Here is a 16,633-nt window from a genome sequence, read left to right as displayed (position 1 = left end):
GCCGCTAAGAGTGTCATTCCTAAATTTCGGAAACAGACCCAATGCCCAACACTACAAGATTGGCAGCAAGAGGTTGAAAATCTCATGGAGGCTGAGAGGTGGGTATTCACCTCTAAAAGTAAACAGGAGCAATTTCATGACATCTAGTCTAGCTGGATGTAATAATCACTGGAAAAAGATAGACTAGTCCCCTACAACCCCCAAGTGCAGATGTATCACTCTATAGTTGAGGTTGTCACCCTGACTTACAGTAATATTGCTTTAATTCCTTAGAATGTCTCCAGAAGGGATCTTCAAACACTTTTTGAAACATGATTGGACATTACTGTTTTATTATAAGATGGATTGCACTCTTGTTTATTACCTAAACCTTATAATCACAGTTTGTTTTAATATTATTATTATTATTAGGTTCTTTCATATGTAACTATGATTTCCTTATTCCCTGTCCTCTTTCATGATGAGGTCGATAACTTTGCATTTTGTACTTCAATGTGTAATTGTACTGATGTAGGTTTGATGCCGTTGGTGGTAGCTAGCAGTCACTGTGTTTACTTTCCAAATGTAATCCCTTTTTTTTTTTACACACATGTATGTATTGAGTACTGTTATGCATGTTCCATCACAGGAATGATCGATAACACACCTTTTTTCATCTTTTTTTTTTACTGTATGTTTCTTCTTATGTACCAAAATGTTTAATAGACAGAGATTATACATACAAAAAAAGAGGAGCAATTTGCCTCAAATGCCCAGTGCACCTAAAAGTGTTTATTCTGGCCAATGGAATGAATAAATACTTGACACGCCTAAACTTTAAAGCTTTAGCTGCTTTTTTAACTCCTTCATGTCTAAGGGTAAAAGAAATCTTAAAGCCTAAGTAAAATTTTACAACTTTGACATGTGTTTTTAAAACTATACATATCATCACAACTACTTTGTGCATCCAGGTGAATTATACCTTGTTTTTTTCAGGACAAATTGGGCTTTCATTTGCTGGTAAATGGTAATCTCCAGATTTTTTTTTTTATTATTAAAGAAAAACTGACCCCAAATAGTTAAAAAAAAAAAATGAAAATGTAGCTATGTGTTTCTTGTTACTACCATAACCTACCACCAAAGAATAACCCAAAATAAATTATTTTCCAGCTCTTGATGATTGCAGCAATACCATATATGTGTATGTTATTTGTTTGTACACCCAGTACAGCCCAGAAACAAAAGTGCGCATTTAGTTTTAACCTAAAACACACACTAACTGACACTGATACCAATTTAAAAAAAAAATCCTGACCTTGACTTAAACACTAACGCTGCCACTGAACTAGATCAAACCTTGATCTAGGTATTTTGTCTATATTTTTTAATATTTCTTTATTTTCTTTTTTTTTTTTTTCTTTTTCACAAACAGTTTTTTTTCCTCTTTGCAAGGAGAAAGAGAGATACAATGTATCTCTCTCCTCCATTCAGTGAGAAAAAACCCAAGGGGGCGGGCTTCACAGTCACTGATCACTGTGATAGCCAATCAGAGGCTATTACAGCGATCATGTGACCCGGAATCGGGAGTCCCGGGTTCCGAATCATTAGAACGGAACCCGGGGCTCTCAGTGACACCCCGGTCTTTGTGCTGGGAGCACGCTGTGTGATGCGCTCTCAGTCAGGGTGGATTTGATTTAAATCAAACTGATTTAAATCACGATTTAAATCACGATTTAAATCACTAGTCAGTAAGGCTTGATTTAAATCATAGTTTTCTACATAGACTAATTCTTGCTGGTATAACTTTAATATGCAAGTAGATGAAGATTTTTAGAATAACAACTTTTCATATTATTTTTTTATCCCCAGTTTAATAGGTTAATCATTCATATTTGGACAACTTTTCTGTTGTACTTAGGAAGGAGAAAAATAATCATTACCTTAATAATAATAATTTAAATAGATTTATTCAACTGAAACAATCACATTACAGCATGTTATTTGCGTAAACAAACATCCATGTTTGTTAACTAATTTGGCTAAACAAAATATATATATTTTAAGAAACTTAGACTGTCAGCCCCTTCCTCCTCACACTTAGTTTCACTTTCTTCTTGTGCAGATCTATTCCACTCCAAACAATCAGAAAAATATTGTTTCTATTCTATTCACTGAACTTCTTGAAACGTAGCACTGAAGGGGTTGATTCTGTATTCATAGGTTTGTAGAAGTTAGGATTAAGGTCTTTTTCTTAACTCTGTTCATGTTATAACATTTTTGCTGTGAAGAAGAGGCATGTGATCTCCGCTGAGTCAAATTCAGTTTTGAGAACTGCAAAAGTAAACCAAGCATCTGTGATAATATCTTGTAGGCAGAGAAACTGCCCAATAATCTTACAAAAACCTCTGGAAGAGCATGACATTGTGAATGGATTCATGGAATTTATTTACCAAAACAATTAAACATATACAGCCTTATTCTACATAATTAAAAAACTAATCTTTATTTCATAATGGAATCACCTTTGGATGGTAATATATTTTCCTCAAAAAGCATTTTATTTTAAAAAATCTGATTTAAATTTAAAAAAATCCGATTTTTAAAAAAAAATCATTGATTTTTATCCACCCTGCTCCCAGTGCAAAGACAGGTACGCAAATATGTGGACCCATGGAAAAAAGCCCAGTTCTGTGAGGCCGCATATTTGTGTTACGTTGGCATCAAGGGGTTGAGCTGCATTTTCCTCTCTGAAACAGAGGCGACCAGGGGAGGAAAACAAAATCTTGTTTGTGTGAGGCCTAAGGCCTGGTTCACACCTATAAGGTATTTTAGTGCTTTTTACATTTCGCAGAATCTCACTACAGTCCATTTAAAATGATTACCTATGGGACATGTTCACATCTATGTGTTTTTAGCTGCTGCATTTTTTGGATAGGATCAGAGACTTTTTTTCTCATTGCAGATTGCAATGCGTATAGATGTGAACCAGGCCTAATGCTAGGTTCACACCTATGCAGCTTGCATTTGAGCCATTTCTGCATTGCATTTTGCATTTTTGCTCCTGTGTTTTTGATGCGCTTTTGATGCATTTTTTATGCGTTTTGCGTGGTTATTTTTTGTTGCTAGGCAGATTTAAAATGCAAAACACATAAAAAGCACATAAAAATGCAGTAAAAAAGCAATACATGCTTTCCTGCAGCATTTCCATTAAAGTCTATAGAACCAAAAATGCAACTTTTTGAATTAAAAAAATCCCTGACCTTTTCCAAAAAAGGCACTGGGTGAAAATGCGCAAATGTGAACATGTCCCATAGGAAATCATGTTAAATGGACCGTACTGTGTTTCTGCAAAACACTGCAGAAAATGCTTAGGTGTGAACCTAGGGTTAAGGTGAATTTAGCCTCTACAACATGCACAACAGGCAGTTGTTATTGACTTTCACCACTAGATGGTACTATAAGTAAGTGCAGGGCTCCAGCATCACAGTGTTCTTGAAGAATGAGGTATACATTTTCAACAATAGTGAGCAGAAAAAAACCCCAAAAACTAAAAAAAAAGAATGTCAACCTTAAAAGGTTCAGAATAATTTGCAACAAATCATGTCAATCAAGTATCCTGGACATCCTTGCAAGTCAGGAAATAATGTGACTATCATCCATTATGTTTAGAATCTCTTGTGCTTTAGTGATATTTTCTTTATCTATATAACTTCAGGGCGATACTAATATAAGGGTGGGTAGCAGCTCTTGTGGACAGTAAACTAGAAGGTGGTCTACATGCCCCAATCTAAGCTATTGTTTATAAGTACATTTTTTTGTAATAAATTAAGTTTTTATCTGCAATATCCAGTGTACTCTGTTCTATTCTTGTTCCTGGTGAGCCTCAACAGTGCTCATCCTAGTGATGTTTGATTGGTTGACTTCCTCTGTGGAAGGATTTGTTGGCCTAGCAAATCTCTCTATTCAGGCCACTGCACCTTCAGCGTATCCTCCTGAGCCTTTCCCCCTTGTACTGCCACTTAACATAGTGTGTTACTCTGCTCTCCTTGGTCATGTCACTGGCACTTGCAGTGGGATGACTAAAGTCATTAAAGACCAGTATGGATGAAGCCTTTTTTTGAAATTATGAACTGAAAATGGTGTCCCTGAAAATGTTGCACTGAAATATTTCCCAACCAATGAAAAATGTGTTGTGTCTGTGTTTCTGCACCTTAATAATACCAACATAGAGTCTTCTGATATGAAATATCACATTTACAATGAAAAGAAGAATGTGCTTGAGTACTGTAGTATTAGGTAAATACTGTAGGTAAATACAGGTAGTTTATATTACAGACATTGTGAAAAAAGGGTTTACCCACACCTGAAACAAGCTTGCAGGTTTGGGTAAATTATACCAAAAAGAACGTCCAACTTAGCTGTATATTTATTCTAGGTCAGGGATTCATAGTGGTGTCACTAGGGTTGGTGTCACCTGCTGTTTTAAAACATGGTGTCAACCCCCCCCCCCCCCCCCCCTCCATGGACATGATACAAGAGACAGCCAGAGATAGTGGACATGATACAAGAGATGGTTACAGACTGTGGACATGATACAAGAGAGAGCCAGAGATTATAGCTATAGCAATGCTCACAGTAGAATGGAAGTCTGCAGCAGCTGTGGATGGATGGTGTGGGAGTCTGGTCTCTGGGACTCCATGTGGCAATACTCACAGTGGTGTGGTTGAAGTCTCCAGCAGCCATGGAAGGCTGGTGCAGGGTATGGATCCAGTCTCAGGGAATCCATGTCCGTGCTGCTCAGAGTGCCATGGCGGTGGGATGGTGGAGGCGGGGATTCAGTCTCCGCGATGGGACTCGGGAGGCATGCCCACTGCCATAATGCCATGCTGTTATTCATTCAAACATGCCATGACGTCACTGACTCACTGTGCATGCGCCCACGTGGGTAAAAGTAGCCGAGCATGTCCGAGTCTAGTCAACTCTGTTGTCCCATAGGCATCCCACTGCCATATTTTATACGAATGGTTGGCAGCCCTGGTTCCACCCTCTGGTGGGTGTCACCTGGGTGCGGTGCACACCCCCATAGCAATGCCACTGGTGATTCACAAAGGGTTCACGTCAGTGAGTCAACAGAACTATCCATCAACTAACATTTGTAGAAGGAGGAAAGCAAAGCCAGTCTTTCTCTCGTAATTGACTTAAAGTGGCTGTAAACCCCTCCTTATACCCAGTGAAGTGACTAGCCTCAGGTGATACAAAAACGCATAAGCTATACCTGTTTGTTTGCAGCTATTTTCCTGTACATCCTTGTTAGGCCTCATGCACACTTGAGCTCAAAAACTCTGCTTTTACAGGTGTTTGAGGGTTTTTTTCCTCTGCCACTAAACTCCTCTCAATGTTAGCCAATGTGTCTATACACACTACAGGCATTTACAGGACCTTAGAGGCAGAAAGAAACACTAAAGTCTCATTCAGAAGAGGAGCTTTTAAGCATAAAAAAACACCTGATGTGCCTAAATGTGGGTAAATGCGTGTCTAACGCTAGGCGCGTTTAGCGCTTGAGCGATTTTCATTTCAGTGGCCAGAATAAATTAATATTCTGGCCAGTTAAACTCCCAGCTCTTGACACGCCTAAACCTGCTTGCAAAACCACAGCTTAGATGCAATTTTAAAGCTTGTGCTTGAAGTCTAAGACTCAGAGATGAAAATTATTTTTCACAGGCTCACAAAAGTAGGAGGTGTGGACCTGCAGTTATATACTGTGCAAAAGCTGTGACAGCTGACTGAAGGGAAGGGACACATCCTCCTTCATACAGCTCACAGAAGCAGAGTTAAGGCTGTCAATCACAGGCTGTGTGCTGGAGATCCCTCCCCTGTCAGCTTTTTAGCTCTTGGTGTGAAGAAAACATTTTGAAAGTGACTCAAACTGAAAACAGGAACTAGACAGCAGAAAGAAATTACACTTAGTGCTTTGGACAGAGACAAATAAACACTATAGAAATATGGGCTTTCTTCACGTTTCATGTCTGAAGTTTACAAGCATTTGATTTAACTGTTTGACTGCTATAAACATGTGGAAATGGAAGTCAAGGGGTTAAAACACAGTGATAAGCTTGTTTCTGTTTTATTTATTGGGCACCTGGCTTTTAGATAAAAGTGATTTGAGTGGAAGATGCAAACAGGTTTGAGATGTGATAGCTGGTGCCATTTCCATGTATCTTATCCAGGGCTAGTTAGAGACATCACACCAACTTACTCCTTCCTTATCTAGTGTCTTGCAGAATCACACAAATTATACAATGATTATATGACATGGGCAACTTAACCCAGCAAATGTCATCCCACAATAAGTATCTGGTTTGGATTCACACCATGAAAGCATGCACAGACAAGTATATCATCTTTTTATACAGTTATATAGCAGTCATGCATCAAAAACACATATTGCATTTTTTTAAATAGTTAAAAGAAAATTGAACATTCTATTGACAGGAATAGAGAATTAACACTATAAACATAGGTACTGGTAGGATTAAATTATGACATATCTAGGCACACAGAGTCAGTGTGTATATATTAAAAGATTCAAAAGATAATTAGTGATATTGGCAATAGAATAATTTCCTTTTGTTTTTCTGCTTTAGATAATGAGTGGATGCTGCAGGCAACAATCCAGGGCCCTCTGCTCTAGTTCTCTTTTATAAGCCATCATATTGTCCTGATCAACTAGTTGTAAAGAATAATACTTTTAAAAAGTTTTAGAGGGTTTTATTGCTTATGGCTGCTTTCATTAATAGGGTTCAAAAACTATTTTTTGCAGTACTTAACATAAACCAAAACACAAAGAAATAGGTGTATATCTGGGTGTGTTAAAGTGCTAAAATATATTTTCTTACTTTCTGCTTTGGGTTAGTCTTCAGATAAAGTCCATTCAGGTAGCATACAAGTCCCCATTGCTGTCTGTCCCTTCTTCAGGAAGCCATATCTATAGTTCTGCTACATGCTACATTTACTCTTATCTCAAGAAGACATTTGTGGTAAGGCAACAGTAGTATGGATAAGTCTGCAGCTGCAGTGATATTGTTAGAAAAGGTAGAAAATGCGTTTTTGGATTACATAAAAATGTCAACACTCATTGCCTGCATTTGCAGTTGACAGATTATATGGTGAACCATTTTTGTAGTCACTCTTCAGTAACTCTTCCTTGCCACTACTGGTTCTGCCGTCTGCTCCTTGTAATAATAGCAAGGGTGGCTAATGCTGCTGCTAGTATTCCTCCTCCAACTGCTGTGCAAAGGGCAACATTAGCAACCTACAAGAAATTTTAAACATCATTATAACATAGTCTGTTTAATCACTGGTTGTTTTACCTATCTAGACTTCAGAGACTTGAATAAAAATGAACATATTAATTTGAAAAAAAAGAACATTATGGATACCTTTTTGAAATTCTCCAAATACTCCTGTTGTTCCTGGTGAGACCCTGTTTCTTGTTGTATTGTTTATATATTAATGTAATATATAATATTAGGTGGATCCCTTTGAGAACGTGCGTGCGCACGAAACGTGTCAGGGAGGAGCCTACATGCTGATGTCATTCCGCCGCGATCACGTGATGGTCCGGCGGCCATCTTTGTAAGTGCTTTTTATCCATTGATGAGTTTATGCTCCACGTGGTTGCTATCTTTTTAATAAAACAGACTACACTATATGATACTGTCTCCAGGCTCGGTCTATGAGCTTACCCTCTAGGAGGAATCCCTTTCCTTGGTTCACTGTGGGCTGACTTAGCTACTCTACCTTTTGATTGTTGATTTGGTGTATCACTAGCTTCTGGAGAGAACCCACCTTCAACCGGGTCACCGGCAGGAGGAACAAGCAGGAACACCCTTTAGTGTCATTCCGCTCTGGGCTTGCTTGCTACTTACTTCTGGTGAGTGCATTATGGTGGAGGTGCAGTGCGGAAGTCACAGAAGTCAGTACATTTTGTTGATTTGATCACATCACTATTCTTGGGACTATTATGATATTTAGAGGACGGCACAGGGACAGGGCGGCACAGTGGCTTAGTGGTTAGCACGTCTGCCTTGCAGTAAATGGGTCATGGGTTCGATTCCCAACCATGGCGCCTCCTGCATGGAGTCTGCATGTTCTCCCTGTGCTTGCGTGGGTTTCCTCTGGGCACTCCGGTTTCCTTCCACATTCCAAAGACATGCTGGAAGGTTACTTGGCTCCTGTTTAAATTGGCCCTAATATATATGTGTATGTATGTATGTATGTATATATATATATATGTATCATATATGTGAATTAGAGACTTTAGATTGTACGTCCCTTGAGGGTTAGGGACTGATGTGAATGTACAATATATATGTAAAAAGCGCTGCGTAAATTGACAGCGCTATATAAGTACCTGAAATAATATATATTTTCATTTGTTATTTGTTTTTGTTTCTTCATTGGAGTATTCACAATTCCCTATTTCTTTTTTATGATGTTTCCTTTCTTTATTACAATCACACTGGTCATCGATTATAACACACATTTTTATTAGCGCTGCACATTGATATTATATAATTTCTTACATTTGGCAGTAACGCGTTTGACTGCTGAATGTCTGGTACAGTTTGTGGAAGCAAAGGTAAGTTAGGTGTACACTGGAAAGGGGAGGGTTGATGTAAACCTGTTGCTTTGCCCTGAAAGCACAGGTTTACTTTAAACTTAGTTAGTAGGCTTGGCTTACTACACTCTACATATCATTTCTCTTGGGACCAATTTCATATTTTATTTGGTATGTGTAGCTGCACTGTACCCCTGCTTGGCAGCAGTTTTGAACTAGGCAATGTTGCCAAATATGATTGTGTGGAATGTACCCACAGTCTTACAAATATGTATGTATGTTTAGAGCCATCTGAACGTCACACATTTATCAGAACTCTGTGCAGCCAAAGACCAGTAAAATACTTATTAAACTGCTCCTAGAAACCCTAGAAAGGGTTTAATTATAAAACATCATCTTTACAATTGCATTACATTTAATTCTCCAAGAGATACCATATTGCCCCTCCTCCTGAGTTTCTCAGTAACTAGAATTATAGAAGTGCTATAGATAAAGTAAAGGCTTTTCTAATTGCTGATGGTAAACCTGCAATGACGAGTTGAATATTAAAGAGGACCTATCATTAAAACTTACACTTCACACGAATCAGCACTACCCAGTGACACTTTGAGTAAAGAAGTACCTCTTTCCTGCCTTGAATAAAAAACAGTAATGTGAAATAGCAAAATTGGTTTAGTAATTCTTAGATGCAAAACTTGGCAGTAGGGTTAAGAAGGCTGTACGTCTCTGTACTCCTCCAACCTGGTCTGCCATTTAGGAAGTGTGATGATAATGAGATCTGCTCAACCCTAAAACGAAGTCAGGAACACCATTATTATGTAAAAGTTGGCAGGTTTGTGACACAGGTTAGACTCAAGTAGAATTCTGTCTGTAAAGGTGGCATGGAATGGATTCCATACTCTCCCCAGAGAGTACACCAGGGCTGTATATCCTATATAGAAGAACCTTATAGCCACATTCTAAACAATCCTTCTCAGCAAACTGGTAGAATACTGCAGAACCTCTTAACCAACTTAACTAACATCAAGAAAGAGCCTGCAAAACAGATAACTTTGTGATTTAGCTCATCATAAATCCCACTGACAGGGCCTAAGCAATTAAGGGAATTCAAGTCTGGTGCTGTAATAGATATTTTATTTATTTATTTCAGGTACTTATATAGTGCTGTCAACATACGCAGCGCTTTACATATATATTGTACAGTCACATCAGTCCCTAACCCTCAAGGGGCGTACAATCTAAGGTCCCTAACTCACATTCATACATACACATACTAGGGCCAATTTTAGACAGGATCCAATTAACCTACCAGCATGTCTTTGAAGTGTAAGAGGAAACCGGAGCACCCAGAGGAAACCCACGCAGGCACAGGGAGAACATGCGAATTTCAGGCACATGGTGCCGTGGTTGGGATTCAAACCAAGAACCCTAGTACTACCAGGTGGAAGTGCTAACCATTTAGCCATTGTGCTGCCATATGATATCATAAAACATTCCTGTATCCAGGCTTACGTAATTAGAACCCTTAAGCAGATATCCATCTCCTAGGTGAAATATGCATCTGATATCCATATCTGTATTCATTCAAAAGTTAGTCCCATGGTGGATGATAATATACTGGTTACCAGAATGTAACCTGTAGTTATCCTCAGATATGTATACCTAAAGGAAATTGTATCTGAAGGAGTGGCAGCTGCATGATCAAAAACATTGTGACCTCCCTTTGGCCACTCCTCAGAACTCAGATTGGTCAGATTATTTCTGTCTACACCATCCTCTGGAGCCAGAAAGAGACTTCATCAGTAGTCTGGAGCTCTCCTTTTCCATCAAATGAAGAACATCACCCAAGATTTATTTTATGAGACAACACTGATCCATCTTATGCACATTGACTGGACTTTGCTGGAACTCCCAGAAGCAAGGACTTTCATTCTTATTCCCTTTTTGTTTTCTGTTGTATTATTGTCCCTGTTTTCTTTTGTAATACCCTTGTCACTGTAAATATTTTAAAAACATCATTATCTCTAATGCACTAAGACAGAACTTAACGAATACCTGTCTCTTTGATACTATACTGTAAATTTCTGCTGTGACAATGTGTATCACAGACAATTATTACAAAGTAATGATTGTTATTGCAGATATTGTAAAGGCTGATATCTCCTATAAAATATCTGGTGGCAGTGTAACAGGTCAACTTCGTAGCCAACTAAACCAACTTCATAGCCAAGCCAACTAAACCTAGTGTGGATTGCTGGCACCTAGATTGTGGTTTCGTGAGCTGGAAAATCTTTGTGCAGGGTGAGGCTGAGAGTGTCATACTCATGTTCTTGGTGACAGCACGGTGTGATATCGACTAGCCATTTGTTACATTTGGTGAAGGTGGGCCCGGGGTCTGACACTACATTCCTCTCACTGAGAACTCCTGCGTAAGAGGGACAACATGTGACACACCCCCTACAATGCAGCCAACACTCACAAGGCCTGAGCACTGTTATGATGAATCTCTGCATAGTGCTCTGTAAGTTTCAGCTTTCTCAGGAAGTGTTCCTAAACTTGGAGTACAGCCCTGTTCAAATCTTTTGGGGATCACTGCATCAGTGGAGTCAGTGTTTGAGAAATTTTTAGTCCTGAAGCCAGCAGAGAACATGCTATCCTATACAACTATTTGATCGCCCAGAACACTTCAAGAATGTGAAGCTTGCATTCACCACCTGCTGAAAAGGTATGTAATATGTACATTATTATTTAACATGGTGACTTTGTCCTTTCTTTTTTTACGGAGGCAACAGGGTTTCTTTAACTTAACAGGTTAACCCTTAAAGTGATTGTAAAGCTTTTAATTTTTATTAAAATAATATACATGTTATAATTGCCTGCTCTGTACAATGGTATTGCACAAATTGGACCCAAACCTCCTCTTCTGGGGTCCCCTGCTAGCGCTCTCTGCTCTTCCTCCCTTCCAAGTGCCCCCATAGCAAGCTGCTTGCTATGGGGGAATTTATTTGGGCTCGATCCCAAAACGTCTAATGACACACACAACATGGTTCGGTCCCACCCCCTATTCCCTCCTCACAGGATTTGACTAACAGCAGCAGGAACCAATGGCTCCTGCTGCTGCCTCTGAGCCTGTGAGGAGAGAAAGCAGCACTGCTGCACTCTGGCACAGTGCTGGTTTGCGATAGGACTTAGGACTCATATACGTTTTTAGGGGAGGGATGGAGAGGGAGCTGAACATGGAAGGTTTTTTACCTTAAAGTGTTACTAAACCCAGGACCCTGCATTCACCCTACCTGGTCTCCCACAGTACGCAGAACACAGAAATGCAATTATTTTAGTAAATAAAAACTGCTAAATACCTTTTCTCATCAGCAGTTAGAGCAGTCTTGTGCCTTCAGCAGAGCACTGGTTAAAGCTAATAGGAGGAGTTTTCATTCTGCTCTAGGAGGATGCAGAACCCCTGACCTCTGTCTGGACAGTGCAGATTGGCCCTGTGCTGATCACATGCACTCTCCCAAGAAAAAAAGAAACCTCTCTAGCAATAAACACAAAACTGAGCATGTGCAGAGTGACTTCACACAATATGTCTTATCAGGAGATAAGAGGGGGACACTGGAAGAAGGGGAGGATCAGAAAAGTCAGGATCAAACATGCTTTACTGCAATAAGTTTGACTTTTTGCTATTAAATGTGTCCAATAAAAAAATGTAAAAAATCAAATTCCATCATAAATTTAGGCCAAAATAAATTCTGCTACATTTTGCTAAAAAAAAATGCCAATACGTGTAAATTGGTTTACCTGAAAGTTATAGCGTTTACAAATGGCGGTATATATACTGGGATTTTTTTTTTGTTACTAGTAATGGCGGCGATCAGCGACTTGTAGCGGGACTGCAGCGGACATTCTGACACTGGGAGGAACTGACTTGGTGTCACTGACATCCCCAGTGACACCAACACAAATCAGTGCTAAAAAAAAAAGCACTGACACTGTACTAATGGTACTGGGCAGGAAGGAGTTAATATGAGGGGCGATCAAAGGGTTAACTATGTGCTGGGTGTGTTTTACTATGGGGCAGTATCTGTGTGCTTCACTGTAAGCACACTGCTTTGGATGGCTGTGCTGTGCACAGCCATCCAAAGCAGTGTGCCAGAGCTGACGGAGGAGAACTGTTAGTAAACAAAACAGTTCTCCCCATCGGAGATCCTCGGTAATCACTGGGCGCTGGCAAGTAATCACAGGCTGGGACGCAGTGATTAAAAGCCACAGCTGCAAATGACGGGGTGGGTAAGGTGCGCGTGCGCTCCCTAGCCGGAAATGCAAACTCATGTATATATACGTGATTTTGCGCACCCGTGCTGCCCTGTAGCAGTATTTCTGCTATAGGGTGGTCAGGAAGTGGTTAAATAGAAAAAGGAGTATAACGAGCGCTGGACAGTTTTAGAGCGAAATATAAAAGCAGCTGGCATGAAAGGCAAGCCTCCAAAACGCCTCGTGGTGGACAATCATATACAAAAACATGCAGCGCTAGAGTGAATGGATCTATCTCATGATACGGAGTGACCACTTAATGAGATATAAACGCAGCTACCATAATAGTCTTAAGCAACCAATATTATAACATTCTCATAGTTAAGAAGGTGTAAATGGTGATAAAGGTGTCAAAGTCAATCTATCATAGGAGTGACGTAAATCTGTGACATCTGTGGTAGGAAATGTGGCTGTAGAATGCACTAACCAGATAGCGCAAATAAAAGCGCATTGGAGTAAAATGACCTACTCCTGGTCACTGGATCAGGGGACCTGCCGGAATGGTGGTCGTCTCTACTGTGGTCACCAGAGTCATCCGTGTCCTCTCCAGTTATGGAATTCCCAGGTATCCAGTGGAATAAACGCTCATCCGGTATGCAGTAGAATCCTTGTGTCAGCGACCTCCAGGGGTGCGATGTGCGCTCAAGGACCAGGAATCACCTTCAGGGCTCAGAAATAAACCCAAAAGAGAGGCTTCCGATAGTGTGATAACTTTTATTATGGAGTAGTAGACAAAAAAACGCACTTACATGGTGCAATATACACTTCCAAAGATGGCCGCCCGTGTCAAGGTGTGGACCATGTGGGTAGTGGTTGTGGGTCCAGTAGCATCTCCCTAACGCGTTTCGTGGCAACTGCACGTTATCAAAGGGGCGGGCCAGTGTTTGAGAAATTTTTAGTCCTGAAGCCAGCAGAGAACATGCTATCCTATACAACTATTTGATCGCCCAGAACACTTCAAGAATGTGAAGCTTGCATTCACCACCTGCTGAAAAGGTATGTAATATGTACATTATTATTTAACATGGTGACTTTGTCCTTTCTTTTTTTACGGAGGCAACAGGGTTTCTTTAACTTAACAGGTTAACCCTTAAAGTGATTGTAAAGCTTTTAATTTTTATTAAAATAATATACATGGGGCGGGCCCTTTGATAACGTGCAGTTGCCACGAAACACGTTAGGGAGATGCTACTTGACCCACAACCACTACCCACATGGTCCACACCTTGACACGGGCGGCCATCTTTGGAAGTGTATATTGCACCATGTAAGTGCGTTTTTTTGTCTACTTCTCCATAATAAAAGTTATCACACTATCGGAAGCCTCTCTTTTGGGTTTATTTCTGAGCCCTGAAGGTGATTCCTGGTCCTTGAGCGCACATCGCACCCCTGGAGGTCGCTGACACAAGGATTCTACTGCATACCGGATGAGCGTTTATTCCACTGGATACCTGGGAATTCCATAACTGGAGAGGACACGGATGACTCTGGTGACCACAGTAGAGACGACCACCATTCCGGCAGGTCCCCTGATCCAGTGACCAGGAGTAGGTCATTTTACTCCAATGCGCTTTTATTTGCGCTATCTGGTTAGTGCATTCTACAGCCACATTTCCTACCACAGATGTCACAGATTTACGTCACTCCTATGATAGATTGACTTTGACACCTTTATCACCATTTACACCTTCTTAACTATGAGAATGTTATAATATTGGTTGCTTAAGACTATTATGGTAGCTGCGTTTATATCTCATTAAGTGGTCACTCCGTATCATGAGATAGATCCATTCACTCTAGCGCTGCATGTTTTTGTATAGGAAGTGGTTAAAGGTTATAAAGGTAAAATAATTTGTCAGACAAATTTACCCGCTTACCGGTCAGTTAAGGTCTGAGAGGACAGAAACTATCATCTGCTGAATATCAACAATCACCCGACTGCAGAAGGTACAAGATGGAGCCAACAAGCAAACTAAACTGGAGCATTTCCCTACAGTGCTCCCTAGTGGCAGAAATGCATATTTCTCTTGTTTGAGAACTGCATTGAGAAGTACAGAGTTACTTGAATTGTATTCCAGGTTTGGCTTGTCTTCAGCTGAGACAATTTGCAATAATTTAAGACTTTACATAAAGTCTCAGAAATCTTTCATTATTATTATTATTATTATACAGTATTTATAAAGCGCCGATAGTTCACTCAGCGCTGTACATTGCAAAGGGGGACAGAACATGTGACAGAACAATACCAATACAATGCAAAACATGAGGGGATCGAGGGCCCTGCTCTTTCGAGCTTACAATCTAGAAGGGACGGGATAGTGGTACAGGAGGAGATAGCTGTGGGGGATGGAGTGGTAGGAAGAGTGGAGGAGGTCAGTCATTAAGGTCTTCATTGTTATATAGTATTGAATACCATGTCTTAGATATATTATTTATCATTGTAAAAGAACTTATTTCACATTCCTTTTTTTTTTTCAATTTTTCCAGAAAAAAAGTGAGTTTTTTCCCAATTTTTCCTTTTTTTTTAAGGCCTTCCCATCTCCTCTCCCACCTTTTTTTACTTACATATACCACCATTCCACCTACAGCAGCTGTATACCAGTGGATGCAGACCTATCACTACCCAGCCTTAGTTCCTGGATATGGGAAAGCCAGAGGGTGCTGTAAAATATTGCCATTTGGTATATGGCTAGATTCCATTTATGCTACATCGCTAATGGTACAGTTTAGTACCCTCTGCACTTGGGACTTACATGTCTTAAATCATACCTGCTCAGAGAAGCAGTTTCCATATCGTAGTTCTGTCACAAAATGTTCACAGTTGGCACTGGTGACACTGTATGGCATTATCTGACCCACTTGCTGCAGTGCTGCTTGCACCACCTTTTCTGAGGGGTACGGACTCATCTTCTGATCAAATTTATTATTCACTCTGTAATTGCACCGACGTGCAACATGTTCCAGGCGATCTTTTCTCACCACTGCAGAGCCACCAAGAGCTGATGACAAGCTTGACCAGCCTTCTTGATCTAAGGACAAAAATTAAAGGAGCGTTAATTTTGTAAAAGTTTTTCTTCTAGATCAACATGTTTTCATTTGAATACTTTGAGTAGCTTTGCGGTGGGCACATAAGGCAAGTCTGTTACTAAAAAAATCACGTGCTGGTAAAATTGCCCATGTCTGTTCTAGTGCCTGCACTGTCGCAATATTTCTCACTAATTTCTCTATGAAGAAAGAAGGAGCTGCTGCTAATTAATCAGATGTTTGAACAAGATGAAAAATCTTTTTATGATGATTAAACACGCTCACTATCACAGTTCTCTCTAGGATTTTTGAATGAATGCTTAAATCTATTGCATCACTGAATATTTTGTCATGTACAACATATGTCACACTTAGGAGAAAGGGGGGGGGGTAGCCACCTAACATGACACGTATGTGTCATATAAATATCTCCGTCTCACTAATGATTAGTGTGGATTTATAAACCCAAATGCTTAGCATAAAACATAGCAGTATGACGAGTGCAATACTGCTCACACAGAGTGGTTATTAGAAAATCCAAGCGGAGTAATATAATAAGTATTAACAAACAAGTTTTATCCGATCACATGGATCATACTGAGGTTAGACAAAGACATGGTAAACAAGTCTTTATAAAATCACTGAATTAAAAACATTTGGCATCTCCAGATCTAATAATGTTCGGCAATCAGGAATCCA

General features: G+C 39.8%; 1 protein-coding gene across 4 annotated transcripts in view; it reads right to left on the bottom strand.

Moving 5' to 3' along the window:
- Nucleotides 1–1,924: 1,924 nt before the first annotated feature.
- Nucleotides 1,925–16,633, bottom strand: part of LOC149445704 (phospholipase A and acyltransferase 2-like) — a 72,389-nt gene continuing 57,680 nt past the window's right edge. For all 4 annotated transcript variants that reach the window (XM_089653619.1, XM_089653618.1, XM_089653620.1 and 1 more), the window contains 2 exons: nucleotides 15,680–15,939; nucleotides 1,925–7,291 (listed from right to left, as the gene is read on the bottom strand). In XM_089653619.1, the coding sequence (XP_089509745.1) occupies nucleotides 7,190–7,291; nucleotides 15,680–15,939 (362 nt within the window). In that variant the 3' untranslated portion in view covers nucleotides 1,925–7,189. The remainder of the gene's footprint in view (nucleotides 7,292–15,679; nucleotides 15,940–16,633) is intronic.

Source organism: Staurois parvus, unplaced genomic scaffold (genome assembly GCF_062004578.1).
Source record: "Staurois parvus isolate SC_StPar_1 unplaced genomic scaffold, SC_StPar_1.0 ptg000715l, whole genome shotgun sequence".
In the NCBI taxonomy this organism is placed as follows: Eukaryota; Metazoa; Chordata; class Amphibia; order Anura; family Ranidae; genus Staurois; species Staurois parvus.
Note: the sequence above shows the minus strand (reverse complement) of the source record. Positions and strands in the feature narration are given on the sequence as shown.